Below are 23905 nucleotides of genomic sequence, written 5' to 3' on the forward strand. Positions count from 1 at the left end.
CTCTGGGTTTCTCAGGAATGAATCTCAGCCCCAACCAAAATTTTTAAATCTTTATTTAAGGGGGCATAAAATTCTAAATATTTCTGCAAACACTTAACATGTTCCAAAAAAGTATAATGAATAAAGAACTTGCTCTATGATGCAAAATATTACAATGGCAGATTAAATATTATCATAATCAGAACTCTTAGGCTTGGTAAAGATGGTTTGGTAAAGCAAAAAGGTATCAGAAATATTAATATTGAACACAGGAGCCAATCTGAATGAACATATCTTGGCTTTATTTCATGATTTGACCATCAAAACAAAATTAAACTAATAACAATAGTTAAGTATTAGAACATACTGCGTGAAGAAAGAATCTCAATTTATACAAACACTAATTAAAAATTCTGGAAAAATTTCATACCACGATAATGATAGGAGGAAAAATGGGAAAAGTAGCATGATTTTGCAAAATGGTAAAAGTTGATTTGGGCAATGACCAGAAATAAATGCTAAAATTTTTAAAAGCTTGAGAATTATGATAACACACAGAGTATAGCCTGAATGTATCTCAAGATACTTAATTACTTTTTTGTGAAGAAACATGGAAGATACCACAGTAACCAAATAATCCAATTTAGTATTTAGCTTATTCATGAGACCTATTAACAGTATGTGCATCCTTGTATGATGTACTGAAAAATCCTCAACGCTTCTGTTGTATTGCTACAAAAGATACACAATATAAATGTAATCATCAACCAAATGAAACTTGAAACAAAGCCTGTTATTTACATGAATAATAATAGAGAAGAGCTCTGGTTAATAGCCACTGATCATTCAGGATGTTGTCAGGGGTTCCCTTCATGTGACTCTTCTGACACATATCCACTTGTCACTTTTCACAGAGGTCACAATCATAGCTTTTCATAACTGAGGGATGTCTAACACAGGTAGATCCAAACCTGTAACAGCTCAGCAGAGAACAAGTTTTTTCTTCCTTGCAAAAGTCAGTTAGAGGAAACTTTTCCACACATTTCTTGAACCCTGACTCCTTCCATGTGCTACTCTTCCCTCATCGTAGGGAAAAGGAACAGCAGAGAAATATATAGAACGAAAACGTCTTCATGAAACTTGTTTTATCACTCACAGTCATATTCCACTACCTAAAATTTGATGACACTACCACATTAAGATGAAAGAGTGACTGGGAAATTTAGACTAGTCGTGGGCCTAAGGACAACAGTAAATGGTTATTGGAGACCATGCAGTATATGGCATAGGGGTCTCTTTTTATTAGATTTATTATTTATATGTATGACATTGTGGACTGACTTGGCAGGATTTCCCAAATCCATTACCTTTGTAAGATTTCTTTCATCTGCTTAATATCTTATGAGGTCTCTATTGCTCTACACATTTTCTCCTGTCCTGAGGAGGGTGTCTTTTGCTTGAAGTTGTCACACATTTATCACATTCTACATTTTCTTCATTGTGTGAATTCTCTATTCAGTGAGATTCAATCTTTGACAGAAAGCTTCACATATTCATTAAACAGTCAGTATTTATCCATAGTGGAAGACTGCAGATGGATGAATGCATACAGAATATTTCTTATATTCATTATCTTCACAATGCTTCTTTCCCCAGAGAATTGTCTGACTAAATTGTCCGAAAGGACTAAACTTATCCCTAGTGGTTGAAAGACTGTCTAGATACACTTTGAGGGTTTTCTTCCAGTGTGACTACTTGCTAATAACTTAATGTTATGTCCTCCCCAAATTCATGTGTTGAAATCTAATCCCAAAGGTGCTGGGATTTGGAGGTGATGAAGTCATTAGGGCAGAGTCTTTATTAAAGAGGCCCAGAAGAGTTCCCTTGCCCCTTCCTCCATGTGAGGAAACCGCAAGAAAATGGCCATATACGAATCAAGAAGTGGATCCACACTAAACACCAAATCTGCCAGCGCCTTGATCTTGGACTCTCCACTTTCCAGAAAGGTGAGAAATCAATGTTTGTTATTTAAGCTAACCACTTTGTGGTCTTTTGTATGATAGCCTAAGACAGTTCTCTTATATTTGGGGAGAGGCTTCCATGTTCATCAGCTTAATAAATTTTAGCCTCTCCTATAAGTTCTGCAATCTCTTCTGACCCTGACTTGTAACTTTCCCTACATTCATCTTTACAATTTATCCCCTGTGAGTTCTCTGATGTTCTTAAAAGAATGCTTCCTGGTGGAAAGCATTCCAAGATCCGTAACATTTTCAGGGATGTTTCATTTGTGTGAGTTCTCTGATATAATGCAAGATTTGATGTCTGGATGAAAGTTTTTCCATATTTATCACAATCATATCAAATTCCCTGTGAGTTTTCTGATGTTCTCTGAGGTTTGACTTCTGGTGGAAATCTTCCTTACTTCTATCACAGTTATAAGCTTACGCCCTGATGTGATCAAGAAGATCAAAATACGCAAGCCAAATTATTCCACTTTGGCAAAGAAGTATTTTGAGTGAAAGCAACTGAAAAACAGTACACAGAAAAACCTTTTCAGTTTCTCCCCATCTGCCGAAAAAAAGGGTATAAATCCTCCTTCATAAAGGTGTACCCCATCCCCTCTTTGGTATAAGCAAGAGGAGACAACTCCTATCATTGTAGATGGCCCCAACTAATATCTGCATAAACAAATCTTAATGAACTAACACTTATCTTCCATTGGTTTCCTCGTATATTGACCTTTCCAAAACTTACAAGTATAGAAGCTCTAAACCCTAATCCTTTGGTCACTTCTTCGCAAATGTTTTGTCCTTTTGTTGAAATGGCATATAAGCCTCCAGGTCTGATCACGTCTTTGGAGTTCTCATTTCATTTATGTGAGGATCTCCAAAAGCATATGAAATCAACCATTTTCTCCTGTTAATGTCTTTCAATCTGCAGGGCTCCAGCCACTAAGAATAACAGAGCATAAGAAAAAGTTTTTTTTCGTCCCCTAGGCTTTTAACCTCTGACAACTCTATGAAGATTTTCCTACATTACCGCCTTTATAGGATTTTTCACCTTTGTGAGTTTTCTGATGTTTTCATAGGTGAGACTCATTGTAGAGAGCGTATAAATCACTACACTTCCGTGTGTGAATGGTTTCATACGTTCAATTTTGAGAGTTAAGTTAAAAATAAAACCTTTTTTTGCATCAGTTACTTTTGTAGCATTTCTCTCTATATGCAGTCTCTGATGTATCATGAAGGCTGATTGCCAAAGAAAAAATTTCCCACATATCATACATTCACAGAGTTTTTCCCCTTCACGAATTCTCTGATGTCCTTTGAGGTGTGACATGAAAATAAACTCTTTCAGATTCGTAGGGTTTCTGTCCTATGGTGAATGCTCAGATGTTTTCCAAGATGTGACTTCTGGCTGAAAGTTTTTCCACATTCGTTGCATTCATAGGGTTTCTCCCCCGTGTGAATTCTCTCATGATTTTTAAGGCATGACCTCTGGCTGAAAGTTTTTCCACATTCAGTACATTCATAGGGTTTTTCCCCAGTGTGAATTCTCTGATGAACTACGCCAAGGCTTGACTTATCGGTGTAAGTTTTACCACATTCATTGCATTGATAGGGTTTCTCCCCTGAGTGAGTTCTCTGATGTTTTCCAAGGCTTGACTGCTGGGTGTAACTTTTACCAGATTTATTACATTGATAGGGTTTCTCCCCTGTGTGAGTTCTCTGATGTCCTTTCAGGTTTGACATGGAGGTGATAGCTTTTCCACATAAGTTACATTGATAGGTTTTCTCCCCTGTGTGAGTTCTCTGATGTCTTCTCAGGTTTGACACGCGGGTGAAAGCTCTTCCACATTCATTACACTTATAGGGTTTGTCCCCTGTGTGAGTTCTCTGATGCTGCCTGAGGTTTGACTTGGTGGTGAAAGCTTTTCCACACTCATTACATTCATACGGTTTCTCCCCTGTATGAGTTCTCTGATGTACAACTAGGGATAATTTCCAGGAAAAAGCTGTCCCACATTCATTACATTCATAAATTTTCTTACCTATGTGACTTCTTCGATGTAAAATGACGGATGACCTCTTTGAGAAGGATTCTTGACATTCATTACACTCATAGTGTTGTTCCCTCCCATGAGTTCTCTGTATATTGAACGCTGACTGAGAACTGAAAGTTTCGTTACATGTCTTATTATCACAAGATAGCTCTAATGCGTTAGTTCTCTGTTGTATGTTAATGGATGAATTGTGGCTCAGGTTTTTCCCACACTCAAGGGGTTGCAATCCTGTGTGACTTCTCTGATATTCTCTAAAATGTGCTTTTTGATCAAAAGTTTTCTCTCTTGTATCAGTTCTCTGAAGTTGAGAAATCGTCCCAAAATTACTCCCAATTTTATTACATTTATCTTCATGAAATTCACAGTGACTCTTCTCTGCGTGAAAACTTGCAGAAACAACAAGAGAAGATTTATCACCTAGTTTCCTTCCAAATTTATAATAAGATGCTTCTTTTGTGTAAGCACTGTTCCATGTAATAAAGGCAGCCTTATCATGCAAAGTATTACCACATCCATTACATTCAAAAGACTGCCCCAAAACAAGTTCCTCCACACCACTAAAAGTTTGCAAATTTTGACTGTAATCCAAAGAATTCTCTCCAGTATTTCTTCTCTCATTTCTAGTATTAGAGTGAGTTGCATTAAACTTATTAGTCATCTTTCTTGAGTAATTATGAGGAGCCAATTGGTAGAAATCCAAGTATGTAGGCCCGATAGTGTCATCTGCAGATAACATTTTTCTTGAAGGAACAATGTCTCTGCCCAGATTAAACAGTTTTCCTGAAACTTTCTCTTGTTCATTAGTCAATGGTCGGTTGGTGGTGAATAAAACTTGACATAAATGCTTGTCTTGATTTTCTTGGGTCTTGTCTAAATGATCAAGTCGCCAGTCTTCTAAACATGAGAAATTTAAAAAATGCTTATTAAATTTAACACATTTTTATGCCAAAAGTCTTATAGACATTTGCCCTACTATACATTTAACAGCTTTATTTCTTGCTAAGTCTTCGAACACTGTAGTAATTCCAAGTATATGTTAACTATACTCTCTTTCCTTGGGTGGCAGGAAGCTTGCTGTAAGTGGTAAATGGGAAAAGAAATTGGAGTTGAATATCATGTGTACTTTGGCATTTTAAAATATAACTTACAAACTTGGTCATAAAGGAAAGGAACAATGAATTGGGAACCAAAGGTTTTAAGAAAGTTGAGTCCTGGGAACTGAAAAAAATCAGAGAATGGTATAAATTCAAAAGCAAACAATAAAAAACTCATGTTTAAGGGTTTTTAGAGGTTCCAGCAGAGAAAGGGTTTGGATAAAGGAGATTACGGGAGATAACGTCATAGAAATGGAAACGTGAGGTGAGCCTCTTGAAATCTCCCCAGCAATTTACAACAAATTAAACAACTATAATTCCACAAAGGACTCCCTGAGCAGCAGACAGGCAAAACTAAGAGATGTGTAATTGAAAGCGTCTAAAGGTGGGTAAATTGGGCTAGTGGGAGAGATGGGAAGGGGTAAGTCGGAGACGTGGGCTGAGCACAGGCCATAGGACATATGCACACTGGAACTCCGAGCTCCGGAGGTACCACAGTTGCGGGAGAGGGAAGAATTCAGATTGCTAGTGCTTCCCTTATGGCCCACAGTCCCGCCTAAGGGATCAGTGTGTAACACAGCTGAACCCGACCCTCACAGCAGGGACCTCAGAGCAAAGACTAAGGGAAGAAGGGTGAAAACAGTGGTTTAATCCCTTACTGCCAATCAGAGAATGGAAGGCTTAGGCATGGAGCCTAGCTGACCCCTTCCCATAGCTGACCCCCCCTCCCAGAGCTCACCCCACCCCCACCTTCCCAGTGCTAGAAGTGGAATGGTAGCACTGTCAGATCAAAAGAACAGAATATTTGCAGATTTGAGAACTGCGGCCTGTAGTCAGGGACTCATGGCCCAACTAGTTCTGGCAAAGGAGAAAGAGTGTTGGGTACAGGATGGACTGTGCTGGTGGTCACCGACATTGCTCTGGACCACCTATCACAACCCACCTGCCCCTGCCCCCACCTATCTGGGCGGATCTCTGCAGGGGTAAACAGAGCCGCTGAAATACACAGGCTCTGAATCTGGTTCAGGAAGAGCTTCGAAACTTCAGAAGCTCTCTACATCCCCCAACAGAGGCAGTACCGTGAGACCAAGGTGACGTGCTCAGAGTAGAAGCCCAACTTACAGGGAATCCCCCCATTGTGTGAGAAGCTGGAACAGCGTGAGAGAGAATAAAAGGCTGCAATTAGAGAGAGGCCACTCTACCAACACCTACTGGAAAGCAAAAGAAAGACCTCTTCCTATCAACCTGCTGCAGAACCTACTCATGTAGATGCCTAGGAAGAGAAACAATAATTCATTAATTGCCATGAATAACCAAGGTAACAAAGCAGGTCAGAAAGAAAATGAAAAGTTTCCAGAAAATGAATTTAAGTACATGGAAATATGTGTCTTAAATGACAGAGAATTCAAGATTGCAGTTCTTAAAAACCTCAACGAGATACAAGAAGACACTGAGAGGCAGTTTAATGAACTCAGAAACGCAATCAAAGAACAAAATGAACATTTTACCAAAGAGATTGACATTTTAAAAAAGAACCAAATTGAATTTCTGAGATTAAGAACTAAATAGAAGAAATGAAAACTGAAGTACCAGCTTAGGTAATAGAGCTGACAAGATAAAGAAAAGAATCAGTGAAATCGAAGATAGAAATTTGGAAATGACAGAGATGGAAGAAGAAGAGAGAGTTGAAAGTTAAAAGAAATGAAAGAACTCTACATGAACTTTCTGACTCAGAAAGGGCAATATAAGAATAATGGGCATACCAGAAGGAGAAGAAAGGGCGAAGGGAACAGAGTTTGTACTCAAACAAGTAGTCAACGAGAATTTCCCAAACTTGTGGAAAGAATTGAATCCTGGAATCCAAGAAGCAAATAGAGCACCTAATTATCTCAACCCCAACAGGCCTTCTCTAAGGCACAGTGTATTGAAGCTATAAAAAATTAACGACACAGACTCCTCAAGCCAGCCAGGGAAAAGAAGACGGTAACCTACAAAGGAAAGCCCATTAGATTATCATGAGATTTTTCAGCAGAAACTCTACAAACCAGGAAGGAGCAGACTAAAATATTCAAACTACCTAAAGAGAGAAATTATAAGCCAAGTATAACATATGCAGCAAAGATATACTTTAGATACGAAGGAGGAATAAAGGCCTTTTCATACATATAGAAGCTGAGGGAATTTTCTAACATACGACCTGCACTGAAAGAAATACTGGAGGCTATTTGACCTGAAACAAAAAAGCAAAAGAATACAAAACCATGAGTAGAATTATGAACAGACAGACTGAAGCAGGAAATGGCAACCGGTACACCAAATAGGACACTACACACTTAAAGATAACATACAGGGTAAAGAAGAAAAAAAAAAAAAAACACTGAAAAAAAAAAGAAGAAAAAGACGACTTGCTACTGCAGCCCAGAAACCGACTCACAGGATAAATAGGGATAATTTGTGACAAGAAAAACATAAAAGGGGGGCGAGTAAAGGTCTGAACTGGAATACAGGAATGGAGAAAGTAAGCATGGTGAGGAAAATGGAATACTCCAAATATGAAACTTTCTTTTTCATAAACTTAATGGTAACCACTCAAAAAAAATCCAGAACTGAAATATACAATATATAAAAAAAGAAACAGAGGGGAAAATCATAGAATAACACCACACTGAAATAACAGCAACAAAAAGGCAAAGAAACAATGGAGACAGCATCCTACCAGAAAACCAAAGACAGAATGATAGGAAATCATCACATATCAATAATTACCCTAAATGTAAATGGACTGAACTCATCAATAAAAAGGCACAGAGTAGCAGAATGATCAAAAAAACTAAACCTAACCGTATGCGGCCTCCGAAAGACACATCTCAACCACAAGGACAAATACAGACTGAAAGTGAAAGGGTGGAAATTGACACTCCAAGCAAAGGGATTTGGAGAAAATCAGATACAGCTATACTGATATCAGATGAAACAGACTACAGGATAAAAAAGGTACAAGACACAAAGATGGATATTTCACAATGATAAAAGGGACTATGCAATAAGAAGTTATAACAGTCATCAATATTTATGTCCCCAATCAGGGAGCATTGAAATATATCAAGCAACTACAAAAAAAGCAGGAAAAACAACAAATAGGTGGAGATTAAACACCATACATTTAAAGAACGACTGGGTCAAAGAAGAAATAACAGGAGAGATCAGAAGATACATAGAAACAAATGACAATGAAAATACATCCTACCAAAATTTCTGGGATGCAGCGAAAGTAGTCTTAACAGGGAAATTTATATCATTACAGGCCTATCTCAAGAAAAAAGAAAAATCTCAAATAACCTCACGTTAGAGCTTAAAGAACTAGAAAAAGAAGAGAAATGAAACCCAAGCTCAGCAGAAGAAAGGAAATAATAAAAATCAGAGCAAAACTAAATGAAATAGAGAACAAAAAGACAATAGAAAAAATTAATGTGACAAAGAGCTGGTTCTTTGAAAAGATTAACTAAATTGACAAACCCTTGGCTAGACTCACCATGATAAAAAGAGATAAGACACTAATTAACAAAATCAGAAATGAAAGAGGGGAAGTTATCACAGATGCCACAGAAATATAAAGGATCATCCAAGAATACTATGAGGACTATATACCACCAAATTCAATATGCTAGAAGAAATGGACAAATTTTTAGAAACATAGAGACTTCCTAGGCTGAATCATGAAGAATTGGAAAACTTAAATAGACTGATCACCAGTAAGGAAATTGAATCAGTCATCCAAAACCTTCCCAAAAGCAAAAGTCCGGGACCAGATGGCTTCATTAGTGAACTCTACCCAAACCTTCAAAGAGGATCTAATACCTGTCTTTCTCAAAATCTTCCAAAACATTGATGAAGACATTTGTCTTCTTTTTCTAGTATTCCCTAACTCATTTTATGAGGCCAACACTACCCTAATACCAAAACCTGGTAAGCATAACACAAAAAAAGAAAACTACAGATCAGTATCTCTGATGCAAAAATCCTAAACAAAATTCTAGCAAATCGAATGCAACAATGAATTAAAAGATTATTCATCACGACCAAGTGGGGTTTATCCCATGGGCACAAGGATGGTTCAACATATGCAAATCCATCAATGTGATACATCACATAAACAAAATAAAGGACAAAAATCATATGATTATATCAATTGATGCAGAAAAAGCATTTGACAAGATACAACATCCATTTATGATTAAAACACTTAATCAACTAGGTATAGAAGGAAAATACCTTAACATAATAAAGGCCATATATGACAAACCCTCAGCTAACCTCATAATTAACGGTGAAAAATGGAAGCCCTTTGCTCTACGTTCAGGAACACGGCAGGGCTGTCCCCTATCACCTCTTCTTTTCAACATAGTGTTGGAAGTCCTCACCAGAGCAATCAGGCAAGAGAAAGAAATAAAAGACATCCAAATTGGGAATGAAGAAGTTAAATTGTCACTCTTTGCAGACGACATGATGGTATATATAGAAAACTCTAAAGATTCCACCAAAAAGCTATTAGAAACAATCAACGAATACAGTAAAGTTGGCAGCTACAAAATCAACGTACAAAAGTCCATTGCATTCCTATACTAAAAATGAAACCTCAGAAAAAGAAATTAAAAAACAATTCCTTTTGCAACTGCAACAAAAAGAATAAAATACCGAGGAATAAACTTAACCAAGGATGTGAAAGACCTATATGCTGATAACTACAAGACATTTTTAAAAGAAACTGAAGAAGACACAAAGAAATGGAAAGACATTCCGTGCTCATGGATTGGAAGAATCAACATAGTTCAAATGACCATATTACTCAAAACAATATACAGATTTAATGCAATCCCCATCAAAATCCCATGATACTTTTTAAAGAAATAGAACAAAAAATCATCATATATGTTTGGAACCACAAAAGACCCAAAACAGCCAAAGAAATCCTAAGAAAAAAGAACAATGCTGGAGGTATCACACTCTCTGACTTTAGGTTGTATTACAGGGCAACAATAATCAAAACAGCATGGTATTGGCAGAAAAACAGACACACAGACCAATGGAATAGAATTGAGAACCCAGAAATAAAACCACATAAATATGGACAGATAATTTTTGACAATGAAGCAAAAAACATACAGTGGAGAAAAGACAGCCTCTTCAATAAATGGTGCTGGCAGAATTGGAAAGTCACAGGCAAAAGAATGAAACTGGACTGCTATCTATCACCATGTACCAAAATTAATTAAAAAATGGATCAAAGACTTAATCATAAGACCTGAAATAATAAACTGCATAGAAGAAAACATAGGTACTAACCTTACGGACCTTGGGTTCAAAGAGTATTTTATGAATTTGACTCCAAAGGCAAGGGAAGTAAAAGCTAAAATAAATGAATGGGATTACATCAAACTTAAAAGCTTCTGCACAGCAAAAGAAACCACTGAGAAAATGAAGAGGTAACCAACATAATGGGAGAAGATTTTTGCAAACAGTGCCTCCGACAAAGGGTAATATTCAAAATATACAAGGAACTCATACAACTCAACAAGAAAACAAACAACCCAATTGGAAAATGGGCAGAGGACTTGAAGAGACATTTCTCCAAAGAGGACATACAAATGGCAAATAGACATATGAAAAAATGCTCAACATCACTAATCACCAGAGAAATGCAAATAAAAAACACCTCACCCCGTTTAGAATGGCTATCAAGACAAATAGTAACAAGTGTTGAGAGGCTGTGGAGAAAAAGGAACCCTCATATACTGTTGGTTGGGAGTGCAGATTGGTGCAGCCACTATGGAAGGCAGTGTGGAGGTTCGTCAAAAAATTACGAATACAATAACCATATAAACAAACAATCCGTCTCCTGGGTATTTACCCCCAATATCTGCTAACATTTATATAAGAAGACAAGTGTGTTCCAATGTTCGTTGCAGCTTTATTTACAGTGTCCAAGACATGGAAACAACCAAAATGTCCTTCGATAGATGAATGGATAAAGAAGTTGTGGTATATGTACACAATGGGATACTATTCGGCAGTAAGAAAAGATGAAATAGGACCATTTGTGACAACGTGGGTGGATCTGAGACTATAATGCTAAGCGAAATAAGTCAGAGACAAAAAGTAGAGAACCATATGATCTCACTGATATGTGGTATATAAACCAAAAACAACTAAAGAACTAGACAAGAAAATGAGAAACAAAACCTCATAGACACAGACAGTAGTTTAGTGGTTATTAGAGAGTCGGGGGGGAGGGGGGTGATAGATGAGGGTAAAGGGGATCAAATATGTGGTGATGGAAGGAGAACTGACTCTGGGTGGTGAACACACAATGTGATTTATAGATGATGTAATACAGAATTATATACCTGAAATTTATGTAACTTTACTAACAATTGTCACCCCAATACACTTTAATTAAAAAAAAAAGAGAAAAGAAAAGGGCAAAGGGGAGTCAAATATGTGGTGACAGAAGGAGATTTGACTTTGGGTGGTGAACACACAATGCAATATGCAAATGATGCCTTATAGACTTGTACACTTGAAACCTATATCATGCTATTAACCAACGTAACCACAGTAAATTTAATAAAATTAAAAGAGCTAAGAAAAAGAACCAAGAAAAAAGTAAACACTCTATTATGTACATAAAATTCTAGAAGGGTAAACTATTGCAACAGAAAGTACATCAGTGGCTGACAGGAACCAGGGAAAGGGATCAAAGGAGAAAAATGACTTGAAAGAGCTACCAGAAAATTTTTTGGGGTGACAAAAATATTTTATATAATTATTTTGGTGGTGGTAGTCTATAGACATTTCCAAAACTACTCAAATTATACAATGAACATTACTGACTTTTAATTTCTGTTAATTACACCCCAATAAAAGTAATTTCAATATTAAGAGGGAGAGAGGGAAAACAGAATTGAATTCCAGAGGGAGTCAGGTGGTCAGGTCTGCTCACCCACACAGACCACATGGCTGTAGTTCTCCAGCATCACATCTCTGTAGAAGGCCCGCTGAGCAGGGCCCAGGTGCTGCCACTCCTCCTGGGTGAACTCCACAGCCACGTCCTTGAAGGACACTGAGGCCTGTAACAGCATATTTCTTACTCAATCACAAGGGTTCAGAAACAGGTGACATGGTAAATACCTTAGCAAACTAATTTTTATCAGAATTACTGTTGAGAATTTAAAACAACTTTTATAACAGAACCCTATGATGGCGTATCACTGTCTTACACTGTAAGGGTACTCACATAATTGGTACAAAGATTAGTCTCATGCCCTGATATATTTGTATTTATTTCTAAATTACATACCATAGACTGTCAATTAATATACTAATGATAAAGCTTAGGGACTTGTGTTTTAGATACAGTTTTATAACCAGGCGTCCTGTCATCTTTTCCTGTGCCCTAGTGGACTGCCCTAGGCACTCTCTAGGGTACACACACCCCCTTGAAGTTCTCTGCTAGAGTAACAGGGAACCATCAAAAAGACACAGGTAAGCACTGGAGATTGTACGCATCATCAGATTTGGCTTTTAGACGCAATGCTGTGCAACAGTGGAGAAAGTTTTACTTAGCAAAACAGAAGACACCAATTTAAGGACCTTGAGGACATTATGCAAAGTGAAATAAGTCAAATACTACCTGATCTCTCGTACGAAGGACGGACAATTAAGTTCGCAAATTTTGGCAACGGTGTTGCTAACCTTTTTTGATATCAGAAGGATTATTCATTATGAATTTGACCAACTGGACAAACACTTAACCAAATGTACTATTTGGAAGTGCTGAAAAGGCTGCATGAAAAATTTAGACGACCTGAACTCTCTGCCAACAATTCATGGCTCTTGCATCACGACAATGCACCAGCTCACATGCCACTGTCTGTGACGCAGTTTTTTTGACAGTAAACAAATAACTGTATTGGAACACCCTCCCTACTCACCTGATCTGGCCCTCGATAACTTCTTTCTTTACCGGAAGATAAAGGAAATATTGAAAGGAAGACATTTTGATGACATTCAGGACATCAAGGGTAACATGACGCGTGATTAGGGTGCCTGGGCTGATGACCATTCCAGAAAAAAGACTTCCAAAATTGCTTTGAAGGGTGGACTAGATACTGGTTGTGGTGCATAGTTTCTGATGGAGAGTATTTTGACGGGGACCATAGTGATATTCAGCAATGACATATGTAGCACATTTTCTAGGATGAGTTCGCGAAATTAATTGTCAGACATCGTATATGTGGAGAGTACAAAGAAACAAAAAAACACATGAGGTCATAGTGACAATAGATTGGTGGTTGCCAGAGGCAAAGATGATGGGTAGGAGAAATGGGTGAACTGTTTTACTTTTGTTTTTTTAGTTTACATAACTTGAAAATTAAAAAGAGAGAAAAATGACGTTTATTAAGGTAAATCAATGGGGAGGAAGAATGGAAACAGATCCCTTAAAGAGAAAGGAACAAAATTTTGATCATTATATTTCTTCACAGCTGTACCTAGAGAAGCCACATGAGCAGCTGGGTAAATGCTGATGACACTGTGAGATAAGGGAAAATATGTATACAGATGCCCGAGTTCCGATGATTCGACTTACAATTTTTACTGTTATGATACTGTGAAAGTCATACACCTAATAAATTACATGAGCTAGTCAACACTTTATAACTCTATCGGCTGTGTGTCAGATGATTTTTGCCCAACTGGAGGCTAATATAAATGTTCTGAGCATGATGAAGGGAGACTAGGCTAAGCTATGATGGCCGGTAGGTTAGCTGTACTAACTCCATTTCTGACTTACGACATTTTCAACTTACAACGGGTTTATCAGGATGTAACCCCATCCTAAGCAGAGGAGCATATGGATATATGGGTCTCCGCCCCTGGTTCCCAGTACAGAGCTCCTAAAACCCTTGTAAATTCCTAAGTGATAAGAGCACCAGGAGCATCGTTTGTTTTAATGAGGTGACTGTGGGTGGGCTCCAGGATGGGCACTGGTCACCAGAAAGACCAAGCCATAATCGGAAGCTTGGAATTTTCAGCCCTGCCTCCCACTTCTCTAGAGAGGAGAGAGAGGATGAAAATAAAGTTAGTAAGTGATCATGACTACAGGATGACTCCTCCAAAAACCACAAAAGTACGCATTTGGAGAGCCTCTGGGTTGGTGAACATAACAGCCACGTATCAGGAGAGGGATGCACCCCAACGCTATGGGGACAGAAGCTGCTGTGCTCAGGACCCGCCCAGACCTCACGTTATGTATCTCTTCATCTGGCTGTTCACCTTTATCCTTTACCATGTTCTTTAATAACCCGGTAAATGCCTTTCGCTGAGTGCTGTGAGCTGCTCTAGCAAATTAATCAAACCCAAGGAGTGGGTTGTGGGAACCTCACATTTATAGCTGATTGGTCACAAGCACAGGTGACAACTGGGACTTGCAGTTGGTACCTGCAGTGGGGTGGGAGCAGTCCTGTAGAACTGAGCCCTTTACCTGTGGGATCTGATGCTATCTCCATGTACATAGTATCAGATCAATGAAATTGTAAGATGCCAACTGGTGTTGCACACACTTACTTGGTAGGAGAACAGAACCCACACATTTGGTGACAAGAAGTGTCAGAAGTAACATATTCTGTGTGAGCAGCAAAGGAGACACACAGGAGGGACGACAACCGGGTTTCTCTAACTCAGCCATAAACTGAGATTAGAAGAACAAAAGCAAGGGAATGGGTAGAGGTTCATGTTGAGACGGATGTTCTTCATTTGCACTCAAGACACCTACCAACAAAGAGATGGAATTAAATACTGCAATGTTGGTTATATGATTTTGGAACATAAAAGGGAGGTCTAAAATTGATGTATAGAGTCATTGGAGTCACACACAAAATTAGAGCACATTTTGAAGATAGAAAGGTCGATTCTAAAACTTCTAGGAAGAGGAAAAGGATTTACACTGTCCAGTACAATCATGAAAACAGAATAAGGTTGAGAGATTCACAATACTGATTTCAAGACTTAGTTTAAAGCAACTGTAATCGGGCCAGTGAAGTATTAGCAAAAAGTTGACACATATCAATAGAACAGAAGACTGACTTGAGAAACAGAACCAGAAATAATATAACATCAAATGATTCCCAACAAAGGTGCCAAAGCAATTCAGTGGAGAAGGTATATTCTTTTCAACAAATGTTGTTGGTATTATCAAACATACATAACCAAAAGTAAATAATCTTGATCTACACCTTGCATCATAAAAGTTAACGCCAAAGATGATAGACTGTAATTATAAAACTTACAAAAACAAGACAGAAAATCATTGTAACATTAGTTTAAGAAGACTTTTTTACATATGACCAAAAAAGCATAACTAATAAAAGTCTAAAAAAATCTGAGAACTTGATTGACTGAACAGTTATGCTCTTTGAAAGATACATGGTTAGAGAAAAACAGGAGACAACTATGATCTTGAATAAACATACTTGGTACTCAAAATATTCACACAACAATCCCCTGTAAACAACTTTTATGAAATAAAATACAGGGGAAGAAAACATTACACAAAGGGGAAAAAAAACAGGAATGAAAGTCACTTCTTTTTATGAGACTAATATAAGCCTAACACCAAAATTAGATGGAAACGCGGGAAAAGGAAATGATAAGCTACCTAAATATGATACAGATACTTCTTTATAAGTACAAGAAGAAAGATCCCAGCAACTCTTTAGCAAGTAGGGTGCATACAGGAAATCAACCATGAATTAATATTAAAAAATTCATTTAGCTACTCGAAATATTTATAGATTAAAGGAAGTTAAGTTCTGTCTGTATTTTAATGGATACACAAAAAGTACTTAATATAATTTGACGTACATTCATGACTACAATGAAATCTCAGCATACTGGCAATTAGAGGGAATATACAAATCAAAGGTTAGTTACCAAGACCCCACAACAAACACCAGAGCTAATGCTGACACTGTGTATATTTTCCCTCAAGACTGGTTTTATTTCTAGTTCTCCTTTTGCATTGAATATATGTACCCTTATGGGCCTCATAAATCCATTACAATGCAGTGTGGGAAATGAACAAAGTGCTCACCTGAGATGTGTTCATTCTGCTGCTCTGGGGAGAGTGTAGAGAACTGGGAGGTCAGGGAAGGACCCTGCAGGGGAGGCACCACCTGTCCACATGAGACAGGAAGTGGTCACACGGACAAAACCACACAGCTTTTCATTGACTCAACTTCTCTCTGGTTAAAGAACAATATAGTTGATTTTCTGAATGATTAACATAAACAACTTAGTTACAATAAAGTTACATACATGATAAATGCATTACCTTTTCACTAATATTAACATGAAATACTCAGGCTGCATCACTGAAGTCTTTTCCTATTAACACTGCTTATATCTCTAAGGAGAAAATCCACACAAAGTCCAGTAAAAGGAGTATGGAGGGTTCGAAGGCAGGAAAGTTTCATTTTGACTTCCGGAAAAATGGCGGCGTGAGGTGAGCCTCTGTAAAGCTCCCCTGGAATTTACAACGAATCGAACAACAAAAACTCCACAAAGGACTCCCTGCACAGCAGACAGGCAACATGAAGAGGCCCACAACTGACTGAAATCACCTACAGGTGGGTGATTCGCGCGAGTGGAGGGAGGAGGAAAGGGAGAAGTGCGCAGAGACGGAGACGAGCGGGCGGAGGACGCAGACCTAGCTCAGTGCGCCCAGCTCGCTGCTTCCCGGAACCACCGCAGCTGTGGGAGAGGGAAGAACTCGGACTGCTAGGGCTCCGCCAGGGCTCCACAGGGCTGAGGGGACAGCATATAACACGGCTGAACCCAACGCTCACGGCAGAGACCTCGGAGAAAAGACTGAGGGAAAAAGGCTGAAAACGGTGGTTTAAGCCCGCACTGCCGAGCAGAGAACGGAGCCTTAGGCACTGAGACTAGCCGCCCCCTCCCTCCCCTCCCAGAGCTCGCCCCGCCCCCACCTGCCCGGTGCTAAAAGCGAAACAGTAGCAATGTCAGATCAAAACAACAGAAAATTTGCTGTTTTGAGAACTGTGGACTGCAAACACAATTTCACAGCCCAACTAGTTCCAGCAAAGGGGAGGGAGCTGTGGAAGCAGGACCGGCAGTGGTGGTGGTCGCCGCCATTGCTCTGGGCCACCTCTCACAACTCACCCCGCCCCTGACCCCACCTATCTGGGCGGATCCCTGCAGGAGTAAACAGAACTGCTGAAACCTACGGGCTCTGAATCAGGAGCTGAAAGAGCTTTGGAACATCAAAAGCTCTCCGCATACCCACCGGGACACTGCGCCCTGTGACTTAGATGAACTATTAACAGAGGAGAAGCCCGTCTCCCAGGGAATCCCCCCATTGTGTGAAAGTTGGAATAGTGCAGAGAAAACATAGCACTACCGTGTGGGAGAAGAAAAATAAGTTGCAGTTGGAGAAATAATAAAACACTCTACCAACAAGTACTGGCAAACAAAAGAAAGACCGCTTTCTATCAGCCTGTTGCAGAAGCCACTCCTGTAGATGTCTAGGAAGAGAAATAGTAAACCAGTAATCGCCATGAATAACCAAGACAACAAGATAACTCAGAAAGAAAGTGAAAAATCTCCAGAGAAGGCACTTAAAGATACAGAAATATGTGACTTAAATGACAGAGAATTCAAGATTGCAGTTCTGAAAAAACTCAACGAGATACAAGAAAACACAGAAAGGCAGTTAAAGGAACTCAGAAACTCAATCAAAGAACAGCATGAGCATTTTACGAAAGAGATTGAAATCTTAAAAAAGAACCAAATAGAATTTCTGGAGATTAAGAACTCAATAGAAGAAATTAAGAATGAAATAACCAGCTTAGGTAGTAGAGTTGACCAGATGGAGGAAAGAGTCAGTGACATCGAAGATAGAAACCTGGAAATGACACAGAGAGAAGAAGAAAGAGACTTGAGACTTAAAAGAAATGAAAGAACTCTACAAGAACTTTCTGACTCCATCAGAAAGAGCAATATAAGAATAATGGGCATACCAGAAGGAGAAAAAAGAGAGAAGGGAACAGAGAATATATTCAAACAAATTGTCGATGAGAACTTCCCAAATTTGTGGACAGAACTGGACCCTCGAATCCAAGAAGCAAATAGAACACCTAGTTACCTCAATCCCAACAGGCCTTCTCCAAGGCACATTGTATTGAAGCTGTCTAAAATCAACGACAAAGAAAGAATCCTCAAGGCAGCCAGGGAAAAGAAGACGGTAACATACAAAGGAAAGCCCATTAGATTATCATCAGATTTTTCAGCAGAAACTCTACAAGCCAGGAGGGAGTGGAACCAAATATTCAAACTATTAAAAGAGAGAAATCATGAGCCAAGAATAATATATCCAGCAAAGATATCCTTTAGATATGAAGGAGGAATAAAGACCTTTCCAGACATACAGAAGCTGAGGGAATTTTCTAATACACGACCTGCACTACAAGAAATACTAAAGGAGGCTATTCGATCACCATCAACAGGGATAATTTGTGGCAACCAAAACTCAAAAAGGGGGAGAGTAAAGGCCTGAACCGGAATATGGGAATGGAGAAAGTAAGCGTGCTGAAGATAATGGAATACTCTAAATATCAAACTTTCTTTTACATAAACTTAAGGGTAACCACTCAAAATAAATCCAGAATTGAAATATATACTGAAATAAAAGAAGAAACAGAGGGAAACATCATAGAATACCACCACACAGAAATAATAGACAACAACAAAAAGGCAAAGAAACAATGGAGACACAGTCTTACCAGAAAACTAAAGATAGAATGACAGGAAAGTTTCATTTTAGTTTTGATTGGGCTAAGTTTCTTAAAAGGTCCTTTTCATAAGATGTTTTTGGTGACTTCCTGTGAGAAACTGAACTGCACTTGTTTTCCTCCTGGCTCTGTCACAAACTGCGTTTTCCTTGGCAAGTCACTGTAACCTCTCTGGTCCAATTTTTTAAAGCTTTCAAGAGTCAGAAGTACATAGCCAAGGAAACTCTTCGGGATGCATCGTTTTGGGATTCTGTGAGGTCAGGATAAGTCAATGTCACATGGACACGTGTGAGAGCAGGACAATGTTGTAAAGAGTGAAGAGACGAGAGCAGGGGACCACTGAGCAATAGCGAAAAAACAATTTCCATCTGGTGTCTGGTTGCCACTTACCCCAGACCTCATCCTCACAAACTCTCCCACAAAATGACGTTCCTTGGGCAGTATACTCCTGGGCCACCCCAGCTCACCCCCAACTCAAAGCTGACCCAGATCCTCCACCTCCACTGTCACACCAGTGTGGTGGCTACAGTACCGTGGCAGTATCTCCAAATCCAGGCAGAGAGTCAAAAACTTCCAACTGTGCAAATTTAGGCTCTGCTGTTTCCTGTGTTCTTTTTCCTCAGCTCTGAAGCTCTGGTGAGGAAAGAACAGGGCTGTTCTCTTCCAGGGAACATTCCTGTTCCTAGAGCCCATCCGATTCCTACATCACAGGCGCTGCTTTGTTCTAAATAAATGTTTCCCAAAATCTGGGAACTGGCTCTGGGAAACAATTCTCTTTAGGGTCACAAATCTTACACTTTTGGAATCCTATAATTTCAGACGTAAAACACAGACAACCTGCCAGTGCAGGAAGAGCTAGGAACCTCTGTCTGACCTCAGAATTCTGATGAGACACCAGAAATCCCAAAATACACTTGACAGTGCTGAGAGTCCATTCACATTGAGATTCACTTTCAATGTCAAGTGCTGTGAAGGATGTAATGATGGTTTTCGGAAGGTGCTATATTTAGATGAATCCTGAGATTGAAAGCACACTTGCTCCTAAGTCGAAGCTCCCTCACCATAAGCTTGTGACCTGAGCACATCGCTCCACCAACCTGAGCCTCAATAGTTTTCTTCTATTTTCATGCGGATGGGTATGCCTACCTCATATACTGGATTTGAGGTTTACATAAGTCACCCAGGGAACAGGAAAAACCTAAGTGTCTTCTGAACACAATGGCAGTTGTTATTTACTCAGTTGGCTATTTGTTTCATAGGCGAGAACCTCTCAGAACGCCAGTTTTCCAATGGAAACCGGATTCTGACGCAGGTTCCTTCTGTCGCCCCCGCCTAGGTGACAGAGCTGGACTTGACCCGATAGTTTTAGCTCCAGAGTTTCTCTCATGAGACTCACCGCCCGCGCTTTCTGGCTCTCATGGTCTCATTATAAACGCGCTTTCCCCTCCTGCGGATCAAACTGGGTTTTCTCCTTTCCGGCTGCAGGTGGGGCCAGGCACAAGGTCCCTACACCCCGGCCGCACTGGGCTCCTGCTCCTGACCGCGCTCAGTCCTATCTGCGCCCCGGGAACTGAAAGGGCCGGTTTCCCCCAATAGGTAGGTACCTGCCGGCTCTGCACTGAAGATCCCACCTGGGGGGTTCCCGGGACCTCCCGTTCCCTCTTCCACAGACACAAGGCCCCACGCGCTTCACGCTGGTCTCCAGGTCTGTGCCCAGATTCCCATCACCCCCGCGCTCTCACTTTCGATGCGAATCCTCCGCGTCCGCGTGGAAGACGAGGTCCACGATGTGTTGTTTTCCAAGCGACCACAGACAGAGCAGAAGCAGGGAGGCGGGACTAGAGCTTTACAGAAGCCGATGGAGCCCAGAAGACCGGATCCCAGGGTCCTGCGCGGCCAGCCAGTTCCATAGACTACATTTCCCATAAAACACCGCTGCCACTTATTTTCGCGATTTAGCAACCTTTGCACTTCTTTACCTGGTTGCTAAGATGTTGCCCTTGACCTTGTCTCTTGCCCCGGGGTTGTGTCAGGAGCCCCAAACCTTAGGGGTTAAACTTGAAGTTTGCCGCCACGTACAAAGCCTCGTTTCCAAAAAAGAAAAAATAAAACAAAAAAACACACCCGATTCAAAAAGCAACACCTGTCAAAGACATTGGATACAATTGGGGAAAGCTGGATATGCACGGGGTTATTCTTTAGTGTAAAAATAATAGTGCAATAACAGGAAAACATATTGGTTTTATAAAGGCACTCATAATTAAAGTATTTATGATTAAACTGATATTTTTGTAAATTAATCTCAAAAATTTCCAAGAAAATCAATCAAAGCAAATATGGCAAAATTATTAGTTTTTTACATACAGTAAATGGGTGTAGATAAACGCGTATTGTGTGGTTTTCTGTGTGGCTTGAAAATTTTGCAATACAAAGTAAAAAAGGAGAGAGGAGAATATGGATACTACCTCCATGAGAGTACCTTTTAAATTCACAGCTGCCATGAGATTTGGAAGTTCACAGAGATATCTCTTAGGAATAAGGCTGTGACATGGGAATAAAATAATTCAAATTGGAGCACGGCAACGTGTTATGCAGCGTGTTATGCGGGGTCTCTGGTCCCTCTCCCCACATAAGAACGCAGGACATGGTGAGGCCAAAAAGGAACACCCACGGAGCCATACGTAGGGGAGTCATGCCACTATATTCTCACTGGCGGCTGGGTTGGAGACACAGGAAGCAGGAGCCACACTATCCACATCCTGCCGTCCACTTCTCTGTGTCAACTAACCTCACTTGCTAACTGTAATCCGCGCTTCCTGGCTCAGCCTCCATCTTCTTGCTAGCCCCCATTTTCGGTTAGCATAGCCACGGCAGTTATATTAGTGGCCAATGGCTCACTGGTTACAGCTGACGGCCAACTAGCCACAGCTGATGGCCATCCAATTACAGTTGATGGTCATTTACTACCTAAGCCAGCACCTTTCCACATGAGGCCGAGAGCCTGGAAACTGCACTCCTGGCTCTATCCCCACACAATACTAAAGAAAAAAGATTTTACTCTCCTTCACCAAACTTTAGCTAGGATTCTCTAAGACTGCTTGTCAAATATGACTACCAACTTTGGCCTGTAATGATTTGAATCAAATACAGTTTGTAGCAGCTCAAGGACTCATGCCTAGGATGACATTAAGCTCCCTTCAAGTGCCTGCCCAAGAAAATCAAGTCAGCCAAATAATTTTTTTGTTACAGCCAACACCTGAAGTTAGGGAACCTGTCTCCCAGTCTCTGTGAGGGGATAGGAACCCAATTTCAATAAGTGCCTGTTAGCAAACTCAGATGGATTTTACAAGGACTGATTCCTCCTTTCTGCTTTTGTTGTTTTCTACTTACCCTGGCTCTACTAAGCCCCAGCCCACCCTCCCTCTCTTTCCTCATTTTCCCTTTTAAACTCCCAGAAACCTCTGTATAAATCAAAGTAGAGTTCGGTTCACGCTGGACTATTTTCTCTACTGCAATTGTATGTTACCAATTAAATCTGTTCTCTCCACTTTGTGTCCAATTTTGTTTACCTTTGACAAATAAAAGGATAGTATCTATAAGTAGCAGGACTTACCTCAGGAAAGATAAAAAAAAAAGCAAATAACAGTCATACGTAATAATCAAAATACACACAACCCAATATAACAGCATAGTTATCACGCAAGTGGTTCACATCACAGAAAAAAAACCCACCCCATTTAAACGCAATGTGAGCATCTTCTGGTGTTATTAGCAAGTTGGGCTGTGGTCACAATATTATAGGAACTTCTTTTTATTAAATTACATCTAATGAGCATTGTAGGGACCGAGCCAGGAGTGCTGTTTCCAGGCTCTCGGCCTCACATGGAAAGTTGCTGGCTCGGGTAGTAAATGGCCATCAACTATGATTGGATGGCCATCAGCTGTGGCTAGTTGGCCGTCAGCTGTAACCAGTGAGCCATTGGCCACTAATATAACTGCCGTGGCTACGCTAGCAGCAAATGGGGGCTAGCAAGAAGATGGTGTCTGAGCTAGCAAGATGTGGGGACAGAGCCCCAGAAAGTAGTTTACAGGCTCTCGGCCTCACGTGGAGGAGTGCTGGCTCGGGTAGTAAATGGCCATCAACTGTGATTGCATGGCCATCAGCTGTGGCTAGTTGGCCGTCAGCTGTAACCAGTGAGCCACTGGCCACTAATATAACTGCTGCGGCTACAGAGGAGAGGGGAGGAGAGTGAAAGAGAGTCGTCGGTGGGTTGCAGACAAAAGGGACAGCAGGTCGCACGTCCAGTGAACCCAGCCTCCAGTGAGACCGTAGTGGTATGACTCCCCTACCTATGGCTCCGTGGGTGTTCCTTTTTGGCCTCACCATATCCTGCGTTCTTGTATGGGGAGCGGGAGCAGAGACCCCGCAGGCTTCCCCGCACGACACAAGAGCAGACTGCAGTTAGCATGGCGGATTTTAGTTAGTACAGTGGATTACAGCTAGCAAGAAGATGGTGGTTGCCAGAGAGAAGTGGATGGCTGGTTGCAGATAGTGTGGATTCTGTTTCCTGTGTCTCTGTCATGTAGGGTGTTATGCGGTGTCTCTGCTCTCACTCCCCAATAAGAACGCAGGATACGGTGAGGCCAAAAAGGAACACCCAGGGAGCCACAGATAGGGGAATCATACCATTATATTCTTGCTGGCGGCTGGATTGGAGACACAGGAAGCAGGAGCCACACTATCCACAATCTGCTGTCCACTTCTCTGAAATCCACAACCCGCATTCCGACGTGCTAACTGCAATCCGCGCTTGCTAGCCACCATCTTCTTTCTAGCCCCCATTTTCTGCTAGCGTAGCCACGGCAGTTCTATTAGTGGCCAATGGCTCACTGCTTACAGCTGA

At 40.3% G+C, this 23905-nt stretch overlaps 1 protein-coding gene across 3 annotated transcripts; it reads right to left on the reverse strand.

The window, feature by feature from the left end:
• Nucleotides 1-260: 260 nt before the first annotated feature.
• LOC109439865 (zinc finger protein 782-like) lies at nt 261-21039 on the reverse strand. 3 transcript variants are annotated; one of them, XM_088793316.1, is made up of 4 exons: nt 20744-20916; nt 16286-16367; nt 12137-12263; nt 261-4936 (listed from the first exon to the last, which is right to left on the reverse strand). In XM_088793316.1, the coding sequence occupies exons 2-4, from the start codon at nt 16298-16300 to the stop codon at nt 3333-3335; spliced, it is 1746 nt and encodes a 581-aa protein (XP_088649442.1). In that variant the 5' UTR covers nt 16301-16367; nt 20744-20916; the 3' UTR covers nt 261-3332. The 3 variants fall into 3 exon arrangements, with proteins under 3 accessions (XP_088649442.1, XP_088649441.1, XP_088649440.1); XM_088793315.1 differs by having other exon boundaries at nt 16286-16436; nt 20744-20876; XM_088793314.1 differs by lacking the exon at nt 16286-16367 and having other exon boundaries at nt 12147-12263; nt 20744-21039.
• Nucleotides 21040-23905: the final 2866 nt, after the last annotated feature.

Source organism: Rhinolophus sinicus, chromosome 16 (genome assembly GCF_057876585.1).
Source record: "Rhinolophus sinicus isolate RSI-liver-muscle chromosome 16, RSI-T2T, whole genome shotgun sequence".
NCBI lineage: Eukaryota > Metazoa > Chordata > Mammalia > Chiroptera > Rhinolophidae > Rhinolophus > Rhinolophus sinicus.

Excerpts from the sequence above, each read along its gene's own strand:
- LOC109439865 (XM_088793314.1), bottom strand. The coding sequence starts at position 20,927 with ATGGGAAATGTAGTCTATGGAACTGGCTGGCCGCGCAGGACCCTGGGA. Across the intron at positions 12,264-20,743 it reads GCGGAGGATTCGCATCGAAA|GCCTCAGTGTCCTTCAAGGA; the intron begins GTGAGAGCGCGG and ends ATGCTGTTACAG. Across the intron at positions 4,937-12,146 it reads TGGAGAACTACAGCCATGTG|AAGACTGGCGACTTGATCAT; the intron begins GTCTGTGTGGGT and ends TCTCATGTTTAG.